This window comes from Cydia amplana, chromosome 7 (genome assembly GCF_948474715.1).
Source record: "Cydia amplana chromosome 7, ilCydAmpl1.1, whole genome shotgun sequence".
Lineage (NCBI taxonomy): Eukaryota > Metazoa > Arthropoda > Insecta > Lepidoptera > Tortricidae > Cydia > Cydia amplana.
In genome coordinates, this window is record NC_086075.1 from 17,365,656 (window position 1) to 17,389,113 (window position 23,458).

Below are 23,458 nucleotides of genomic sequence, written 5' to 3' on the forward strand. Positions count from 1 at the left end.
CATGCTTGTAGGTATGCATTGGGCAAGTGTGCCTATGTCTTACAATAATTTAAACGGAAAACAACAGAACGGAGCTTCTACTATCTACATAGCCCAATTACGTATATAGTTACCTTGGAACTTAGTTTTAACACAACATCATAATGCTTCGAGTTCCTTAACAATTTCAAAAAAAAATCAGTCTCTTTCTGTAAAGCCCTGAAGAAATGCTTAAAAGGTTTATTGAGGCCCTTACCCAAAGCCCTATATAAGAACAATTTTGCTAAACGGTTACGAATCACGATGATAGCGTCGACCCAGTAAAAACAAATGAATACCTATAATCGACGCTGCCAGCGTCACCTAATGAATTTTCTCGGTTTTTTTCCGAGGCATTAGCGAATTCCACTACCCACAGCGAGATCAGCCACCGTCATTATTAAATAAGATTTACGCCGGCGGCGGACACCGCACCAGTGTGGAGGTGGCGATCTGGTTGAAGGCCTTGTCGATGGGCACCCGGTCGTCGTACAGCGTGGGTGCTTGCAGGATGATGCCGGCCGTGCCCACCAGCACGGCGAGCGTGAAGATCCACAGGAACAGTCTGTCTAGCACCATGGCTACGTACTTCCAGTCTTCTTTTACCTGTATAAATAAGTTCTGGTTAATACCAACATGACATTCTTAAGACCATCTGATTTCATCAGGGTTGGTATGACTTGCTCTTAACTTTCTACCTAACTATGCTTCACGACTTTAAGTTTATAAAGCTGAATAATAATATGGAGGTGTGATATTCAGTGAACGCAACTAAAACATTCCGTTCACTGGTGATTTTGATGTACAAATTAGGATAGTTTTTTGTCTATGTTTAATAATAGCATATTATCTGGTGGAAAAGCAACTTTTGGATCCTGTTAAAGCAAATTTAGCGGAGAACCGCAGGCAAAAGAAAGCAACAAAATCTAAACCTGGACGGGTCAGGCACTAGCTTCAGTCCGCTGTGTAGGATATAGCTTAGTGGAGTTCTCGAGCATCTCGTACATATTATTATGCTCAGCTATGACCCGCATGCAGAAGCATGAGCATTGGACTCCAGGTGAGCAATAAGGAGTGACTAAATCCGAGTGGAGGGTCTGCGACGCACTTTAATACGTATTGTGTACAAATATATGTTTGTTACCTTAGTGGAGTCTTCGAGCATCCTAGTGTGCTCAGCTATAAACCGCACGCAGAAGCACGTGCGGTGAACTTCAGGTGGACACGAGGAGTGGCTGAACCCGGGAGGCGGGTCCGGTACGGGGCTGAGCTCCTCCTCAACCCCGCCGTTGAGCGCGCCGCCCTCTGTTGAGCCGTGGACCACGCAGCTGCCGCCGAAGCGATTGCTGTCGCTCATACTGTGTAAGAAAAATGGTCGGTGTTAACTGTTGCATATCCATGATGCTTAAGAGGGAAGTATAGCACGTGATCATCCATACAAAAAGAGAAAACGATTATCCACTTCTAAATATTTTCCTTTCTCCATGATTTTTTAGTATAAAACTAGGTTTATACCGCGGTATTCAGAAAACAAGATCCGTTCTAGAGAAGAGAACGATACGATGTGTACTAGATACCTGGTAGTTTAGATTTCAATTAATAGATATCTTTTTCTTTCAAATCAAAACTCAGTTTCCTATCATTATCAGAAAAGTCTAAAGTAAGCGATAGAAATGGAAAATAATTAAGATACTTATATGTAGTAAAGCAGCAAGAGGAAAGTAGCTTCGTTATATTTCTGGTTTCTTTCTAAGAAACAAACAAACTAAAAACGAAACTAAGACGAAAGTAGTTTGGCATAAAAATAAGCGTTATGTTTGTGTAACTGTATCTGCCAACAAAACACTACATGCGGGAGCCTGCGGCGTAAGTTGTCGTGACCTCTTTCTGTATGGCCGCGGCTTAGACTAACGCCCACAGACTACGATTTAATTGTATATTTGTATCCTACATATTATTTTTTATTATATTTATTTGGAGCAACAGGAATACAAAATGTAAGTATGCTACATTTAACAAAGAAACTAACCCGGCCCCGTAGACAACATGCCAATCGCTAATGCTCCGTAGCGAACGAAACGCAACTGTCACTGTCATACTAATATGGAAGAGTGATAGAGAGACACAAAGCGAAGCGCAGGCGATTGTCACCTTGGCTAGGCCACTTGGAAACACCTCAATGGAAATTAAAATGTACCAGAAAAATACTGAAAACAGGGATGTTGTCATCTAATAGGCAGATAGAACACCCATCATATTTATTGATATATTTGTTTCCCATGATGACTATGGGTCGTAATAGACATGAACGCAAGAGTCGGACCAAGATAATTCTGCATGGCATTTGCAATGACAAAGGGTGGTAATGTCATCAAAAATATCAAATTTCTATGAACTATATTATGACGTTTATAATTACACTCCCTCACATTTTTTCTATTCAAATCGGTGCAAAGTTAGCTTAGACGGACTCTAATAGAATTATTTGGCATTCACACTCTAGTATTATAGTATAACTAATATTTGAACGCCAATGTGTAGTCTGTGTGATGTGAAGATTGTGAAGTCGTCTATGTTCATCTAGCAAGTGTTCTGTGGTGGCCAGTCTATTCGCATCCCTACAGTTTCCGGAAGTGGCCGGACTTACGAGTGGGTCAACATGGTGTACAAAGGTTCTTGGCCACTTGAGATAACTGCGCAGTGTGCATGCTACAGTTAATGCACTTTGTTGCACTTCTCGTCAACTTCGTTTATTAAACTCGATTTAATATAGAAATTGGACTGCTATTTCCATAAAAACATGTTATCTAATTTCATCAACCAACCAACTTATCGCAGAACGCTTTAGCTGCCAAAACATAGTTTAACAAATTCACATTTCGCATAGTTTCATTAAGTATTAATATAAGGTAAACCAAAAATATATATACAAAAGGAATGAAAGAATTTACTAAACACTTAAAATAATACTTAATTAAATGTGAAATCTCGAGACCTACCTATATAAAATATCTATCGAGCAGAGAGTCATTATTATAATTACTTGGTCCTTCATTTCAATTGCAATCTTGGAGTTTCAAGATCAAATTTTAATTAGAAAGAATTAACTTCGTTGCTAGATTAGTCCATTAGCACACCCAGTACACGTTTGAGGTAGGTATATTAGCATTAAGGACCATCTGCATCTGTTAGTTTTACAAATAAGTAGATATTATTATGATATTACATTATCTTTACAGCTTTTTATATAGTTCCTTATTAGTTATTAGATAATACTTTTGACGCGTAACCTCATCAGCTACTATTGATGGTGACTAGACCTACACAGTGAAGGCTTAACGAAGCTGTAGTATGTGTGTACTGTGTGTAGCCGTGTATAAATTGGGACGTTTAATTCGATTTCCTGTTTCCTACATTTCTCTCCCTGAGCATCAACCTTTTCCCAAACGTGGACGTACATGTGTAAAATCAGAACAGGTTGTCAAATACGAGGGGCGTTCAAAATATTCTCGGTATTGATATCTTACGACCTCTTCTAAAATTTCTTTCGTTACTGGCCGCTAAGGTTTATTCATTGACATTAAAAAAAAGTATAATTCGAACCGAGATGGTCTTTTGTTTTTCTGCAATTGCTGAACAAACATGAACATCATGTGCGAATTGACAATGTTAACTAAATTAGAACATCGATGCGTGATAAAATTCTTGACAAAACAGGGTAAAAATCAAAAAACCATAAAAGAGGAAATGGATTGTGTTTACCGTGAGTCTGCTCCTTCTTTATCTACCATTCAAAAGTGGTCAAGCGAGTTTAAACGCGGAAGGGAGAGTATTGAAGATGACCCTAGACCTGGCCGGCCTGTAGTAGCTACTTCACAAGAAAATATTGATAAAGTGGAAAAACTTATATTGGAAGATGGTCGAGTGAAGGTAAAATCTATAGCACAAGTAACCAATCTCTCTATTGGTACCGTACATGATATTATACATGACCATCTTAATATGTCAAAAGTAAGTGCAAGATGGGTTCCGCGAATGCTGACTCGGCTTCAAAAAGACATGCGTGTAGCTTGTTGTTCCGATTTTATTGACCTGTGCGGTGAAAATCCTGATGAGGTGCTGCAAAGAATAGTTACTGGAGATGAAACCTGGGTTCATCATTATGACCCAGAGAGTAAACAAGAGTCCATGCAGTGGCACATTAAGGGTTCAGCTCATCCCAAGAAGTTCAAGGTCATCCCTTCTGCTGGCAAGGTCATGGCCACGATATTTTGGGATTGTGAAGGAGTATTACTAATCGATTATAAAGAAAAAGGTGTAAATATCACAGGACAGTACTACGCTAACATTCTACGTCAATTAAAGGATGTAATTAAAGAAAAGAGGCGAGGAAAGTTAACCAAAGGTATTCTGCTTCTGCATGACAACGCCCCCGTCCATACTGCTCATATTGCCAAGGCAGCTATTGTTGAATGTGGGTTTAAAACTGTTACTCACCCACCGTATAGTCCGGACTTAGCCCTCAGCGACTTCTTTTTGCTCCCCAATCTTAAAAAGGATCTGCGTGGAAATAAATTTTCTGACGATGAAGCATTGAAGGCGGCAGTGGAGGAGCATTTTTACACGAAAGATAAAAAATATTTTTACGAGGGATTAAAAAAAATAATTGATCGATCTTTTAAGTGTATGAACATAGGGGGGGAGTATATTGAAAAATAAAAATATCAAACTTTTCGTACTTGTTTGTTTTCATTCTCATACCGAGAATATTTTGAATACCCCTCGTAGCACACCGCCTGCCCTGCCATATACAGGTAGGCAACTAGGCATAACATTTGAAAGGGCGAGGCAGGCATTCATATTGGTAAGCGGCCGCTGAAAGCGAGCCCACGTGGCTTTTGCCCGACCCCATATTTGCCGACTCGAGACTCTTTGTGTGCTAAATTCAGTGCAGTTTCAGCACTTTTTGTAGACCTAAATACATTTTTACGCTTGGGACGGTTACAAATAATTAAGGTAGGTATACCTATAATTTTATTTAAATAACCATATTTGAAATGAATGCGATGCACTTCATTTCAATATTGGATAAGTATAGTGAATCAACTTTTTAGTGTTATCGTTACGTTTCGTACGGTTTTGTTAGTTTAGTTTACGTTTCCCTGGACAACCATAAAAACCCTATCCGCTGGCCGGTATAATCAATACACTCGCCCTGAGTATTCTGTTGTGAAACTGTTATGGATTGGATCTGTCAGCTACAGCTGTCGAAAGTGACATTTCTGGACCAGGTGGGTAGTGTGTGCTTTCTTTCTATGAGTTCGTGTGAGCGGGCGCAGTGGTGACAAGGCATCCAGCGGCAGCAGTCCTTTTCAGCTATTCGGCATACCCTGAGTTCAGACATGTACTTACCTAGTGTGTATAGTGTGTGTTAAGTCTCCCTGGCTCGAGGTGACGACTAGCCTTCGCGGTCTAGCATGAGTTGGGTTCTCGCGTGCGAGTACATATATATTACTTGAACGCCCTAAGGTAAAGGGCCCCTGTTTCGGCAGGTTAAGGCTCTTGAGAGTTTGTATATTACCAAGCATTTTTTTTAAATATTACTAAGCATATTAACACCTTGAAAGCTTTTGAGTAAGTTATATTAGTTCTTTGTTAATAATTTAATGTATAAACTATAGGGTTTTAGTTGAAACTTTTTTTTATATGAATTTTTTCGTGAACCTCTTATTTGGCTCCCATTTCGTGATACAAATTTAGCTCAGCTCCTAAGTTCGTGAATTCGTGTCCCCTGTTTCGTAATAAAGTTTTCTTAGAGTAATAGGTGATAATTTGCTGATAATCATTTTAAATTACCTTGTTACGAGTAATTGTAAGGTCAAATTAAAAATAATATTGAAAAAAAAAATTTAATTGAGAGCTAAGTAGCTTATAGCTTTTTGTACTCGTCGACTTTAATGGTTGAATTAAGACTTCGTAAACCATATGGGTACTTTAATACTTGATTAAAAGCCGAAACTATATAAATAAAAAATAAAAACTTTTTTTTACCAATTTTTTTTTTACAATAAAAATATTAACTATCTTATACGTTAAATATAAACATACACAAAAATAAATCAAATAAATTGAATTATAAATAAAATTGTGCTAGTAGTTAATATGAGAAATTGAGAATATACGTGGAATATACCTTAAAAATTTAAACTCGGGTCACATTCAAACTCGTTTTATGAGAATTCTAGTGAAAAAAACATATACCGAATTTCGCTCATACGAAACTTCATGAAATACATTAATTGTTTTCCAATTTATTTTTTTAATTATCTTCGTTGTTATATTTAAAAACAAGCACTCAAAATGTATCTAGAAAATCCTTGATTCGTTAGTGGCACGAAACAGGAGACACACGAAAAATATAATGACCGCTATTTCGTGAGTCGATTTATTTCAATTTTAAGGTATTTATATGCATATATTCAATCTTTTTTCTTATCAAATCAATTACTAAGGAACCCACAGAAACACTCCCAAAAACTTTTTTTCGAATGGTTAGCTCTTCCTTCCTATAAGCTTAACAAGTGAGAGCGCGCACCTTACGCCTACAAAAAGTGCACGCATACAACACAGCTGTTCGCGGCCGTCTGACAGTTTCGACCGTCGTATTACTCTCAGTTTAATCACTAAAATATTGGTTATTATTTTATTGAAGAGATTAAATAATACAGATTTTTTTCATATGTATAATTTGAATAAAAAATATTTGTATTCCTTATTATTTGCGCCAGAAACAAAACTAACGAAATAACGTACTAACACGAACTTGGGGCCCTTTACCTTAGATGTATGGAGTCGCGCGCGAGCACGAAACTCACGCTAACAGCTTGCCGGTACAGCAGTTGTCTTCTGCCTCTACTATACAGTGTGTAAGTCAAATACGGGCAATAAATTAAACCAGATATAGAATTTACCCGTCTTATCATTAATTAAGATGTTTTTTTAAGTTACACTTAATTATGACCCCGTGATTAATTTTTTCCACATGTACCGAGCAGCAATGTACTGTAAACATTAAGAAACAGAAGATGATAATGAGATTACGAGATACGAGCTTTTCATAGTAACTGCCAACAAGCGTTGACAGTTACTTTAAAAAGCTCGTATCCCGTAACGTGTGTGGTGTATTACATTGCGGGCCGAATTATTTTGTATGGTTAAAATTTTCAATGCATTTCTAAGTAAAATCTATCTCAATATACTTTTTAGGTCCTATGCCGTTTAAATATTCGCCCGTATTGGATTTACACACTGTATACTCAGTCCAGTACGTTTTAGTACACTCACCCTGAATTCAAGTATGTTGTGTGTGTTAAGTCCTCCTTGCTAGGCGTCCGCGTGAGCGGGCGCGGGTGCGGCGCGGGCGGCGGCCAGGCGCCCGGCGCGCAGCAGTCGTCCTCCGCTGCGGCCAGCCGGTACGGGTACAGCGGCCGCGCGGCGCCGCCGCACCGCACGACCACGCCGCATGCTGTGTACCGCGACCTGAAATACAATAGTTTATTAAAGCTTTTGTTTTATGTCAGCATATCGAACAGTGCAACCTGCGATGACTTAAGGAGCTCACTGATTACCAGTCCGCCGGACGGTATCGGCCTGTCAGTTGTTCGGAACTGTCAACTTTTTGTTCTAACTGAAAGGCCGATATCGTCCGGCGGACTGTTAATCAGTGGGCCCCTTTAAAGTATGCAAGGTATAAATTTTCCAATAAAACAAACACGTATTCATCATCACACCATATCACACTCATCGCCAGTATTTAAATAGTATTAACCCAAGATTTGGGTATGTTTTAAAGGGTTGTCAACGCACATTTAATAGCATAGCACAGGGACGCCGCGCTCGCCCGCAAGATAGTTTACCTGTCTTTTTTTGTCGTGTGTTATAATTACGCACCAAGATCCTTTAAAATTGTGTATTTAAATATAACCGAAGGCTACATCTGTACGGATATGATGGTCGTTCTTGTCTACGTGACAGCGTGATAAAACGGTGTCCGTCACTTTCTTTCCCACGGTGTTAAACAGTGACAGTTATTTTATCACGTGGATAAAGATGGATAAAGCTATCCATAATAGGCTGGCTGGTTTATAAAAGATGCCATTTGAAAGTCGTAGTGTAAACTTACTGAATATACAATACCAAAAGCTTGACTTGCGACAGAAAACATCAAGTATAGGTACCCTATTTATGTAAAGTTCTTAAAAGCAATGAAATCGCTAGTTAAGAACGATTGCCAAAAAAATACCATATATTTTGGCATATTTGGTTGATTCACTCTTGCCCGTTTTATCATCATTTATCATCCGCCATTGCAACCAAAACCGCCAACTACGCGTTCTCCACGTTGGTTCTCTGCCAACGCCTCCATAATTGCACATAACAAAACCGAATGGCACGCTCGTGCTTGCGTGGAGGCTGTAAAGTGTACCTAATGGTTGAAAACTTTGATCGTTCAAAAACTAGTGTTACAATCGCTGTTGGCACGCTGAAAGTGAATACATTTGTGTAATTTTGCTTCGCTCACTTTGTAGATGGTTAAATTAGACGTAGCGTGTTTAGCAAGCACACACTCAACGTGTAGGGTCATCATCATTCAATTTAAGAGCTGGGCTCTTGTCGGTGCAGCGTGATGAAGTTGTCTCCACCTTGGTCGATCCGAAGCCAGCCCCTTAGTGTCCTGGTACGACACGGTCCCTACATGCTCCTTCACTTGGCTCATATAACTTTTTCTTGGTCTTCCCCTCCTTCTCCTTCCATTTATTACGTGTAGGTCGTTTTTATTTTTACGTGTAGGGTAATTGTTTTTAAATATTACCTAGGTACATATTTTATGTTATTCGCTCTTTGCTGCTGAAGGAACGACATTCAAAGGCAGGGCTTGCATATGTAACGAACATACATATAATAGAGGTGCTTTAAGGTTGCAAAAATATCCAATAAAATTATAGATATTATATGCGCCTTGAAACGATCGAAACAACTAATTCAATTCAATTCAATTCAATTCAATACTTTATTTCCAAGAATATGGTACATACAAAGTTGGTTAGTAAAAGGTGTTAGGTCAGCATATTCTGCCGGCATGCATCGGCGTAGAAATATTTACATAACTATGTACATGTGGAGTCAAATTAAATATTAAAATTATAATTCAGTCAGTTTAACATTAACAAAAAATTAATTAAGAATTCATAATAAATATCAATTAAAAAATTCATCTATAGAGTAAAAACATTTTTCAAGTAACCACTGAAACATTTTTTTTCAAATTTACATGTCGGTAGAGTTTTGAGGTCATCTGGCACTCTATTAAATATCTTTACAGCCATATTATAGACATTTGACTGGGACACTTTCAGCTTCTGCGCAGGTTGATATAGCTGTAGTGGCTTCCTGCTGGGCCTTTGCTTATTTACCACTTCATCGTGAAGTGGAAAAAGCTGGGGCTGTTTTTTGACAAATTTAGTAATTTCTAAAATGTACTGACAAGGCAATGGTAGAATTTTAAGTTCTTGAAATATTGGTGTACAGTGGGCGAGATATTCGCTTCCGCTTACAGCTCTGATGCAAGCTTTTTGGGTCACGAATGCTCTTTGGATATCAATACTATTACCCCAAATAATAAGTCCGTAACGCAAAATTGAGGCGACATAACCATGATAGGCTGACATTGCAGCTTCTCTTGATGCTATAGATCTAAGCCGCCGCAATGCAAAAACAAATCTATCCAATCTGGAACATACATTTTCAACGTGTGCTCTCCAATTTAAATGTTCATCTAGAGTAATACCAAGAAACGTGGTTGAATCAACAAGTTCTACATTAGAATTGTTACAATTAACATTTAGGTTAGTATTAGTAGAGTTACGAGTTTTAAACTTAATAATTTTAGTCTTAGCCAAGTTTAATTTAAGACAATTATTTTCCAACCATCTAGTCGTATTATGCAGTTCGTTAATTGCTTCATTTTCTAGGTCACTATTATTGCTAGACTTTATGATTAGGGTAGCATCATCAGCAAACAAAATGCATGTATGTTTTAGTATGTTCGGCAGGTCATTAATATATGCTAAAAATAACAGAGGACCGAGTATGCTTCCCTGTGGGACGCCACAATTACTTGTTTTTGATAGAGACTACGTAGCATTATTGGGAAGGCGAAGCCAAAATGTGTTGCTGTTGAGTATATACCTACTCAAAAAAGCTTCATAGTTACGTAATATCACGTTATTGGAAAATCAATAAGTAAAAATAATAACTAAGTATATACACAAAACTGCCTATAATGTGCTTTAATAAAATTATTAAAAGTAAGATTTACTCATATTCTTCTTGAATATTCACCGGGATTACAAAAGTAATACGAATCTGTTTATGACAAACGCAAACTACTTTCACGTCTACCTATGTTATTCTTATGCGGTTCGTATGAGCCGTCTTGTAAAACATGTCATATTTCTCGCTCCCTTACGTTTCTTTTCACAACACATTATTCATAAATCATAAATAAATATAGCACACTATATTATTTACTGCTTTCTAGCGATATCTTTGAAAATACATGTTTTTTATTTATTGATATATATTTTTATTTTATTTATGTTTCTGAAAGAGTTTTTTGTTCAACGTATACATTATTTTCATTTTTCCAGGATTCTGTCATCACATGATAATATTTAATGTAATTATTTATTTATGATAAAAAAGTTACAATTGTAGGTTAAGTAAACACCCCTATGATGGACCTGGCGCCAATAATGGGATGTAGACCATAAACCCTGTAAAATAAATATTTATCAAATTATCATCATCACCAGTTTTTCTATACCTAAGCATAGAGAAAAAAATACATAGAGTGCTCACTCCATACATCAGTTCAGACTATTAATTTCAGTGTCTACATCTAGCATCGAGTAGCGGAACTATCAGTACTGCTACTTGACAATAGATGTAGCACCGACCGGAAAGTCTTATCTCAACAGCATAAGACTTTCCGGTCGGTGGCGACATCTATTGTCAAGTAGCAGTACTGATAGTTCCGCTACTCGATGCTAGATGCTAATAGTCTTTTTGGTACTAAAACTGATGTATGGAGTGAGCACTCTATGTATTTTTTTCTCTATGACCTAAATTACACAGTGACTTTCAACAGCGACATTTCTTCAGCAAGAAACATCATTTTATGAGATGACAGATCATATCCATAACAAATCCAAATTCATAACGTGCTTATTTCAATCAGAATACGCCTCCTAGTAATCGTCAAATAATTTTGAAAAAGTCTTTGGCTATTTTGGAAGTTTAATAAAACCTACGAATGGACAACCTCTTCCTTCTTTTGAAGTACGAGTACAATGAACATTGAACATATGTAATAAATAAAGAATGAATACAAGATAGAATGAATCGGCACTTTGGTTTTCTCCAGTCGATACCAAGCACAATAGACAGCGGTCGATGAAACTGTACACCATTTCTGTTTGTTATTTTTATTGGCTACTTGTCAAGTAGTAATAGGACGGGAAATGAGCTTTTGTATTCGCTTCAGCGGAGAAATATCCATTATAGAAGCTTCTTGCAGTGTTGGGTTGATTTCAATTTATCTTCTAAGAACTTATCCTATGAAGTACTGCCTTGAAGAGTAGAGTAACAATAATATTTTTAGTCAAGTATTTTATTTTATTCTTAACCATAAAGTCAACCCGTTAACGTTTTTATAAAACGATAACGTTTTAAACTTTCTTTCTAACAGGCAGTGGTTTACGTTATCTCATTCATATTTAAAAAGACGCCGAAGTTTTTCGATGTTTCCAACTTTCCTGAATTACTGCCGCAACTCAATTAAATCGCTGTAACTCGGCGCTCCGTGTAATTTCAACTCTTCCGAGGCAGATGCTTAATAAAGTCATGTTGCCCGAGTAATCTGGAGCAGGGATGTCACGAATGTTGCATTCTTCAATATTAACCATCATTTTCCTCGCGTTGTCCCGGCATTTTGCCACGGCTCATGGAGCCTGGGGTCCGCATGGCAACTAATCTTAGGATTTGGCGTGGGCACTAGTTTTTACGAAAGCGACTGCCATCTGACCTTCCAACCCAGAGGGGAAACTATTTAGTCCGGTTTCCTCACGATGTTTTCCTTCACCAAAAATCGACTGGTAAATACTTATCAAATGATATTGCGTACATAAGTTTCGAAAAACTTATTGGTACGAGCCGGGGTTTGAACCCGTGACCTCCGGGTTGCAAGTCGCACGATCTTACCGCTAGGCCACCAGCGCTTTTCATTCTTCACTGTCAATGTCGTCGCTTCGAATGTCCAGGATGCGAATGTTAGGGAATATGTGGTTGTTATTATCAATCATAATTAGAAAAAAATCTGTTAGTACATAAAACATACGTTACCATAGAACAGGACATTATAAAATGTTCAAAAACGCTGACTACTGGTCAAAATGCATTACTCGAAAACAGTTTGCAGACACTGCCCATACGCGAGTCGACGAGACAGGATATCATGAGTATCATGACACATTCGCAAAACATTCGCTTCATTTGATGCGAATGCGAATGTCGATACGAATGCAATGCGAATATTCGTGACATCCCTAATCTGGAGATCCATTTAGGTAGGTAATGTTCTAAAACCGCACAGCGTCGGTGCAAGACCACTTGGGCTGGTAATTGATAGCTTGACTAAGTGAAACAGTACCGAGCCATGATCGCTGAGCATTTACCTATTGATACAGGTGAGTAGCGACAATTCCCTTACATATTTAAAGAGTCTCGGCGCCTAACAAGCGCCACGTTCTTGTTTACGAGGAGCACTGAATCATCCAACGGTACAAGATCAAATAAGTTGTTTACAACTGTTGCGGAGTGGAGCTGAAATTTCGCTGTGTGGTGAGCGTAAATTGCAGTTTGTTACACGAGCTTTAAGTGGATAACTTTACAACTTAATCAGTATGTAAGTATACGGAGCGAGTAAAATTAGATATTTGCCTCCAGTTCTATCTACGTAGGCCAGGCACCTTCTAACCCTATGTATTGAGGCACCTATGTTCTAGTTACATCTCTACAAGAAAGTCGTACCTACGTAAGGTAACGCGCAGACTATTGCGGCTGAAGGTACATTTCTTTAACAAAACCCATTAAAAAAAATATGCCTACTTAACAATTAATAATAATTTATTTTCTGATGTTGACATGTAACATTTTAAGAATAAATGAGTATGAGTAACCTAACCTAACTTTACGTAGTTTAACACTATTCTCAATAACATTAGGCAATAAGCTTCAAGTTAGCAACAACTTCAAAATATCAAAAATCGATTCGTAAACACGTATGGCATCCACTTACATTTTATATTTAAACGCCCTTATAAATCGAGATAAGCTCAGTAAGCCACAGGCTATTTATCATATATTTACGACGCTTATAAAACCTCATCATCGTATATACACTTTCGCGTTATCTGGCATTATATTAAGATGTTAAAAAAGATAGGAATATTTTCATAACACATGTAATATTTTTATCATTCCACATGTTTTGGAAAAGGGATGACCTCACCGCAACTAAAACTGTTTTGGGTAATACCCAGGGGACCTTGTTGAGCCGTAACACGCTTTCGAGTTTAATCTTAAGGAACAGAGATAGAAGAGAAAAAATACGAGATCAATATCAAATGAGATTAAAGGAAAACGCAACCGTTTCTGTTTCACTCGCACTATCTCGAAGCGTATGCGATCTAAAGCTTCTAAGGTACGAAAGAAAGCGTTCAGGAGCGGCATTCTAAATAATGTAGATGAGACATGTAGGTAGGTAATATATAGGATCAATGAATAAATGGATATTCCTACTTGCCATTCCATCTATTTCAGATAGCTGGGGGCCTACCCAGGATGGCAATCGTTTGCAGAAATATCGTTTCCATAATTGCGATAGATACAGATAGCGTTTCGTTTCGTTTCACTGCGAACGATTGATATATCTTGGCTAGGCCCCCTGTACGGTTACCATCAGTTTGTCACTGACATAAACGCCGTCGAGAACGTAATTTACTTTCTATACATCTCGCTCGCACTCGCATATTAGTGCAAACGGGATGTATAGAAAGTAAATTACGTTCTCGACGGCGTTTGTGTCAGTGACAAACTGATGGTAACCGCACTGAGCATCATATTTTACAAGTTATATTCAACTGATTCAGTTGGGCAAGTGTTTATTCGGCTTACATGTCTTGTGAAGTTTAACGTCCCGTAACATGCACTTAATTTAGGTCACTATTGGTGTAGATAAGTTTGAATAAAATAGTGTTCTAGTAGTGTTTAGTTAAGTTGAATTGCCTTATTAAAAGTTACCAGTCAGCAAGTGTCAGCAGCAGTCAGCAGCAGCAGTTACAAGCAAGTGTAGGACGTAGCTACTAGTTTCCCGTTGTAAAACTAGTGGCTAGCAACTGAGGTTATGTACCTAGCAGTAGTTTCGGAGACAAAGCAAGTTCCTGCCGCGGCTCGAGGCACTTGTTGGCTCGAGTTGCCCTCTGTCGGCACCTGAGCGAGGCAAGTTCAGCTGCTGTTCTAAACTTATGTCGGCTGTTGAATTGTAGGCTGAATGTACAAACTTGAGGAATATTTTGTGATTGACCATCGTAGGGATTATTGGAAAATCCATCTTTGATTTGGAGATACAGCGATAAGCCACATTGATCTGCAAAAGTGTGTGTGTTATAAATAGATGGCTATGCCGAACAAAATGTAGGTCTGTGTATCTAAGCGCCACTTGCACCATTTCACTAACCCGGGATTAACCGGTTAGACCGTTGACTCAGTGTCAAATTGTACTGGCAACCATTTTAACTCCAGGTTCAACCGGTTAACCCCGGTTAACGCTACGAAGATAACGCATAACGGATGGAAAATGTATGAAAAAGCCACCTCGAACGTGATCATCGCTTTTAGTTTCCTCACAATGCAAATTATAGCCTTGTATGGGCGATGCGAATATATGAAACCACCAATATGTGAACGCGAAGACACTTAAGTTTGTTATTAAAGCTGCATACTCCATTGAAAACAATATTTTCCATCTCTAGAATGTTTTACGAGCGTAGCGAATCCAACGCAATTATTAAAATACTACCCAGTAACCTAGATCTGATGTAGGTAGGTAATAATAACTATAGTGTAGTAGTTATGTTTCAACTCACGACTTTCTTGTTCGTGGCAAGGGAATAATGTTATACATATCATCCATCGGAAAATGTATATTTTTTATGGTATAAAAATTGGGTTGTGTCACTTTCCGACCCATAAATTACATTTTGCGTAAAATTACGTCGATGCGTTGCTGAATGGAGTGGACTAAAAATGTATATAAGATGTATATGTGGAATAAAAAGGAAAATTGTATTATTTATTGTACGTAATAATGAGAAAAGTGTATTGTAAAAGCGCAGTCGATACCTAATAGCCTTAATGAGTTGACTAGATAAATCACTACGTACATAGGTAATACCTAAACAAATACCAGCTAATAAAACAGATATTAATTATTAGACAGATATTTGCTTAAGGTTAGAAATGAATTTTGCCAATTTTTCGAAGTTTACAAGTCACCCTGAACAGCACCTGGTCCAATCGCACCGTCTCATTAAACGTTTGGAAGTGAAAAGCAATGTAAATTCACAGAATCGCTTCATCGCCACCGGCCCAAGTTTCTGGCTGAGTTTACTTCCCTTAGAGACACAATGTCTACTCGCCAACTTTAAGCTTATTAATATTAAAGTTAAGAGCTGCGGGAAATAAGAGGGCAACTGTGTCGGTCTTTACCAACTTATAATTAATTTACACTTGTTATTGGTCTACGTCTGAGTTTATACGGAAACTGAGGCTTCAATCAAAATTGATAGACAAACTGATTAGAAGAGAAGTTAGAGCACTGATACCCGACGAAAATCTTTGTCTTTCTCTCATATTTGAACGTCGAAAAATCTACCTACTGTAACTTCTGATTTTCGACGATCGCTACAAGCGACAAAACAAATCGCGAAAGTGATTAAAAAATCGTCCTGTGTACCTTTTCAAGGCTTTACGGGCTTTTCATTGGACACATGTGGGCGTAATGTTCACTAACTCGTTGTCTAGCGTAGGCACCAGTAATCGTGCTCCCTGATTATCCATACTTGTTACAGCTCGAGATTTCAAGTTATACTAGACACGATGTATACAAAATGTGTTGTGATTGTTGTGAATGGAGCAGGACGCGTCAATAACCCTCTGGGCGCTATTGTGCGCGGGTGTGGTGTCCGCTTCGCTCGTTGTTTTAACATAATCCGGTGCTACACCGTAGATGACATAATACAATCGCACATAGGAGGTGGGTACCTTAAAACGGAGTGTCTTTGAAATGCAAGGTGACTTTAAAATTTAGATTTTTAAGTTATCATATTTTACTACCTACCCAAGAATTTTTGTACTAGGTAAGTATGAATTTGTAGTTATCTAATGAGATACCTACATGAACAAAAAATAAATAATAATGCTAATTTTGTGATCATCTCACAACTATCAAAATAAAACCATGTTTTCCTAAAATCACTCCACTACACTCCACATATATGTACTCGTATTTGGCTTGTTTATTCGAGATCTTTAAAAAAGTTTATTTATAAATTGTTATTTTACCAATACTCGTAGTTCCTTGAAGTTGAAAGTGACAGTGGAGGTTAAAATATTGTTCATATTTTAATTCTATTTAGGCTTGTACCCGTAGGTATTATTACTCGGTGTTGGGTCGTGGACGACTGCGCAGTGTTTAATTATAATTCAGTCAGACATACACGTACTTATCTACGTCAGTAACATATCTGCTCGCTCTAGTTTTATGTCATCTGTATTGTTGCCGCACTATGGTTCGGCGTCACACCGCAAAGTTTATACGATCAACAAAAGCGTCACTCTAATCACGTGAAACTTGTAACAATGCCGCTTTTAGGATGACTCGCGATAGAACGGTCCGGGACCCGACCCAGGCTTCCGACACTAGTTTTCTACTTTAAGTGATCACGTGATGCTTTCTATAGAAAACTGAAGTGTCGGACGCTTTAGCCCAGAATTGAGGGTCTACCGCGAACACCAAAGTTCGCAAATTGCGCGTATCTTTCTCTGTCACTCTAGTTACGCCTTAAGTTGCAGTAAAAGAGGAAGATTTCCGAATTTCGGTGTCTGCGGTAGATCCTCTGGACCGATTCTAGCACCGCCGACTGCCATACTTTAAATTAAAACAAATGAAGGTATGGCGGTCGGCGTTGGCGTTGCGTATACTGGAACCTGGCCCCGTAGACAACATGCTAATCGCTAACGCTACGTAGCGAATGAAACGCAACTGTCACTGTCACACTAATATGAGTGATAGAGAGACACAAAGCGATTCGATGGCGAAGCGATAGCGATCGTCATCTTGGCTAGACCGCCAGGTCGTGACAAAAATATACTGCGGCAGCTTCACGACAAGCAAACGCAGTAGAATGTAGATAAAATATCAGTATACCATTGGCGTCTCACACTTTGAAACATTACCTGGTTGTGTCGAATTTGTATTGCGGCCGCTTCATGAAGAGCAGCCGCGGTAGTATGTGGATAAAGACACGCTTCACCCACGGGGCCATCCGGTGCGTCTGCGGCGACCGGAAGTGCACGTTCAGCACCACTACTGTCACGCATATACTGGAACAAAAGTACCGGTTAATGTTAACTCTACCATGGATAAAGAATTTGGAAAATTTAGAAGACACCTGCGTATCCAACGTGCAATGGTTAACGCTCCGTAGCGAACGAAACGCAACGGTCACTGTCGTACTAGTGTCGAAGAGTGATAAAGAGAGATGACTACGATACGCTACGGAGCGTTAACGATTGGCACGTTGGCTACGCACCCTGTACGTAAATCGAAAGTACGCAAAGGGAATGCCGATGCATGGTTCGTGCTCAATTTCCGGCGAAAAAAAAAACAATCATTTGGCAGAAACGAGACGTGAACAAGACGTGATATATTATTTACTTAATTACTAATCTGTTAGAATAGATTAATCCATAGAGTATGTCGATATAACAGTAACGAGATCACATTTATTACCCCTTAGAAACAACCATCACAAACACTCATTAAAATACGTACCTATGCCTCTTAATTTTCGTCTTTGTTGTAAAATCCTCGAGTAAAATTTAACGTGCACACTTAATGCGTACATTAAACCCATAAGGACACGAGTAGGTGTTTGTCTCAATTTATATGTCTCATCTTTATACGGCTAATTAAAATGTTTAGAACACGACGAAGATCGTAATCTTAAGTGAAAGAACTGTGAAAATAGAGAAATAGTTCTTAAATTGAGAACCCGGAAGAAGCCGGATACTTTCGCTATATTGCGGCTTAGAGGGATAGGGAAACAACATACACCTTTCTCTGTCCATCTCAGCAGAAAATTCCCGGCGACCGGTTATAATGTAAATAATAATCCCTTAAGGGCTCACTATCTCGCTGTAAGTGTATTTAGGATCGAAATGCATATAACATATTATAATATATGTATGTATGTATGACCTTGCGTACCATGTACGTAGTAATCCTATATATGCTACGTCAGATGAAATCCCAAACTCGCTTTTAAATAGCCCGGCCCGACTTCATACTAAATAGGTACTTGTCTACTAGATTTACAAGAACCTAAAATAAAATCTAGGTTGGGTAGATATTATAAAATATATTACCGAAATTGGTAAGACTGAAGTTCCATATTGATGTAAGAGAAGCCACCGCGCTGCCATTGTGAGCGGTCGTGTTTGCGTTGCATCTCAATCGCTTATCAGTTACAATTATATTGTACCTATTTTCCTGTTACCGGGTGTCGTCTCGGCCACTTGTTTACATAACAAGTGATTGTTCGAGATGGTTCTTGTGTGATCTGATTATTCGTTACGAATAAATAAACCACAGACATTTCAATATGTCGAATTATAAAAGTGATGTGTTAGTAAACTATCCGTACGACACGAATACAAATAGTGACATAGTGAAGTGCTACCACTGTGACACAGATAACAAAATAAAAAACTTCTACGATTGGTTGGACAATCAAACTAAAATTAAAGTACTTTCTTGCGAAAAATGCGACAAAAAATCATGCGTCAAGTTATTTGCGCATACAACAGTTTCCCGAAATAAAGAAACAAACCAAATGATAACAACGACAAAATACTACACGTTCTGTGTTGCAGAGAATAAGACAAGACAGGGGCGTGGCCCAGAGTGCACGGGAAAGGACTGTAAGCAGCCTACTTACACCAGAGTAATAGATCAAGATAGATTCGTTAATAAAGAAATTATAGCATGCAAGTTCTGCGGTACAGTAAACGAAATTACTGCTACGAGCCCTTCACTGAGGGATTCGCCCAAAATACGTCGCGTCGGTGAATGGATCACTATAAACCATCATCAACAAATGCGGCGCGATAAAGAAAAGAGCAACATAGAAAAGTTCAATAATACCCACAACCCAAAACCTAAAAATATTCAGGTGCCCACTCAAAATAGGTTTGATGCGCTCAGAAATCTTGAAGATAACATGTTAGTTGATGAGGAAAACGCGTCACTAAACTCTTTCGACCAAAATAGTGTAGCAAGCATGAGTGGATCACGAAAACGTGCAACATCGCCTGTTAGCGACATAGTCCCCAAAAGAGGTAAAGGTAACAAACCGGGTGCATCGTTTCAACAAGATCGACGGCCACAAGACAAAAATAATGCAAAATTAAACAAACCTTCTTCGGAAATAAAAAGTGATCAGTCAACAAAGAAAGAATCGCAGCAGAAAACAACTCCACATAAAAAACTACCGACTGTTGTATGTACACACGAAGGATGGGTAGAATCAACGTATATGTTTAAAAATATTACCGAAATAGCATGTCTACACAATTCCGACCTAAAAACAGATAAACGTTCCGGGAAACTATTTTTCACACCGCGACAATTAGAAAACAGAAAAACACTAATAGAAGATTTGAGGAAACGGCCAGGCTTTGAATTCCATACACATGGGACCAAACTCGAAAGGAAACCGTCAAAAAAAGTTGTAGCCAAAGGAGTCATAACCAGTGGCTACAATGAAGACGAAATAAAACAGGACATTAAAGAAAGATACGGTATGACACCAGAACGGGCAGTACCACTACGAAACTCGGCACTCGTGTTAATATTCAGCGGTGAAACGGACATGAAAGATATTAAAAACATCACAACTATCCTATACCAAAAGGTAAAAATAGAAAAATACAGGGTAAAACCAACAGCTGTTACTCAATGTAAAAACTGCCTAGAGTTCGGCCATGTTCAAGCTCACTGTGGACGTAAACATATATCCGAAATCGAGACTGAACAGAACGATGAAGGTAAAATCTTAGAAATATGCTCAAAATGTCGTCAACCGGGGCACACTGCTAGGCAGGCAAAATGTCCTGTGTTTCAGGAGGAAATTAAGAAACAACGAGAAAGAAGACTTCGTTTTCAACAAGCTAAAAAAGAAAAATCAACACCTAATGCCAAACCTGGACAACAGAAAAAACATATTTCATCCGGTCTTGCGAAACCAGGAACATCATACGCTCAGGTAATTACGAAGGAGGAGGAAACCTTGTTAGGAAAGGAAGATATAATAAACAAGATGTTTGCATTGTTTCAAACAATGCAACAACAATTTATGAAACAGATGCAACAACAAATGCAGCAACTCATTCAACTTATCAGAAATGGATAATAAAGGCAAGAGAACTACAACTAAGAACCTCAGAATTTTTCATTGTAACGTTCAGGGAGTTAGAAACAAATTTGCCGAAATTAAAAACCTAATAACAAAAATAAATCCACACATAATAGTGCTAAACGAATGTAAAGTTGATTTCGAAAAACAGAAATTTAACATAAATGGATATGACAAATTATATGATATGAGAGAAGCTCATCTTGGAACCGCTCTATATTTAAAAAAAGGGCTGCGATGGAGTCAAGTTGAGTTAATACCGGGGCATGGTAACAATGATAGAAAAATCGAGGGGGTGGCTATTAAACTGACGACAAACTTCGAGACTGGAGAATCTATCATAGTAAGAGGCATATATATACCCATAACAGGCTATAGAAATATTCGGGAAGAGGTAGAAGATCTCCTTGAAAGCAGCGATGCAGTTAACATCGGGGACTTAAATCTACGAATGCTACAGTTGAATCACACTAGAACTGTTGGTGCTGGACTAGAAGTGCAAAAACGTATCGACGATGGCCTGTGTACATTAAGACATACTGGTCTACCCTCAAGGCCATGCCATGCAGGAAACGGTATATTGGACGTAGCTCTTATTACTGGAGAAGTAAGACATTCATCCGTACATTGTAAACATCTTGAATCAATATCTTCAGATCATCTGCCCTGGCTTTTCTGTATAAATATTGACATGGAGGAAGAACAAAATGAAACTAGAAACATGCGACTGCTATATGAAGACGAAGGTCTAGCCAAGCATTACATAGAGCTAATTGAAAATAACATCGACCCAAGTGCGCAGCTACAGACCGACGAACAATGTGAATTGTATATAGAAAACCTCGAAAAAACTGTTAAAATGGCTCTGGATATTGTCGTTCCGAAAAAGATTCAGGATAAAAAAGAATTACTACCATTGGAAATACAAGACATGATTAAGGATCGCAACGCTGCAAAACGAAATGTAAAGAGGACTGGTGGACATTTGCAAGCTAGAATCAATTACAATAACGCTAAAAAACAACTTCAAAAAGCATTACAAGACTACAGAGAATCTACGTGGATAAAGATAATAGAAAACACAAAAGATAATAGAACAAAAATGTGGAGAATTCAAAAGTCCTTGAAAAAACCACCGCAAAGACTCCCATATCTTGAAAGCTGTAATACTGAAAAAGACACTATACATAAACTTGTCGATGTAGCAATAGTGAAGGAATCTCCGATACAAGAGACAGACGAAGGTAATGAACAATACACTCCATATCAACCACTTCAAGAATGTAATGTTTTAGAAGTAAAAAAAGCTATTTTCTGTTTTAAAAATAAAAAAGCACCTGGGCCAGACCAAATCAAAGTAGATGCACTGAAGTTAGCGGGTCCTGCATTTTATTGGGCTTTAACTAGAGTTATAAACTACGTCCTAATAACCGGTTACTATCCAAGGAGGTGGAAATTGGGAGAATGTATTTTTCTACACAAAGCTGGGAAAAACTACAAGGATGCTAAATCTTATAGACCCATTACTTTACTAAACGTTATGGGTAAGATTTGCGAAAAAATTATATATAGCCGCATTCTAAAGGCATGTCAACATTTAATTCCGGATTACCAACACGGTTTCATGCACAAACGAGGCACAGGAACACAGATTCTACGAACGTCAAAGTATATTTCAGATGCTTTAGAAGAAGGGCACAGTGTTGCTATGATTTCAACAGACTTGAGTAAGGCTTTTGATTCAATAAACCACAAAGGCCTCACATTCAAACTAATGGAAAAGGATGTCAGTAATAATATCATTAAAATGATTGAAAACTATCTACTAAATCGAAAGGTGCGGGGAAGGTTCCGAACAACCACTGGAGATGAAGTGGAAGTCCCGCACGGAGTGCCTCAAGGGTCTATCCTGGGGCCTTTAATATTTAATCTGTATGTACATGATATACCGAAGGCAAATATAGCAGGGCAGATGCTTTCACAGTATGCCGACGATTTGTGTATTTTAAATTCAGCACTTCGGCCAGATCAAGCTACACGGCGCGCTACATGGGCTGCCAATCAAATAGTCGATTATTATGAACGTTGGGGACTACGCTGCAACGTTGATAAAACAGAGTGCATAATGTTCACTAATAAAAGAGCACGCAGTGTACGTAACCCAAACGGTTATAAACCGACAGTCAAATTAAAAGGAGTCCATCTTGAATACAAAACCTGTGTTCGATACCTAGGTGTCCAATTAGATAAACGACTGAGCATGAACGAACACGTCAAAAGCGTTGTAAGAAAAGCTAAAAGTGTCAGAGGAATGTTAGCACCTATAATCTGCTACTACTCCAATGTAAACATAGAAACCAAACTAAAGGTTGTTCAGGCATGTCTCCTGCCCATACTAGATTATGGAATAGTACAACTACTCCCTCGAGTAAGTAAGACGAACCTTTTAACGCTTGAAAGGCAATACCGCATGGCTCTTAAGTCTGCGGGAGGTTTTCCTCGTTCAATACCAACAGAAATGTTATGGGATTTACTAGATGAAGACCCATGGCATCTCAGAATTC

At 38.4% G+C, this 23,458-nt stretch overlaps 1 protein-coding gene across 2 annotated transcripts in view; it reads right to left on the bottom strand.

Moving 5' to 3' along the window:
* Positions 1-398: 398 nt before the first annotated feature.
* Positions 399-23,458, bottom strand: part of LOC134649557 (acetylcholine receptor subunit alpha-like) — a 92,536-nt gene continuing 69,476 nt past the window's right edge. For both annotated transcript variants that reach the window (XM_063504333.1, XM_063504332.1), the window contains exons 7-10: positions 17,656-17,802; positions 7,363-7,557; positions 1,163-1,376; positions 399-624 (exon numbers count right to left, since the gene is read on the bottom strand). In XM_063504333.1, the coding sequence (XP_063360403.1) occupies positions 430-624; positions 1,163-1,376; positions 7,363-7,557; positions 17,656-17,802 (751 nt within the window). In that variant the 3' untranslated portion in view covers positions 399-429. The remainder of the gene's footprint in view (positions 625-1,162; positions 1,377-7,362; positions 7,558-17,655; positions 17,803-23,458) is intronic.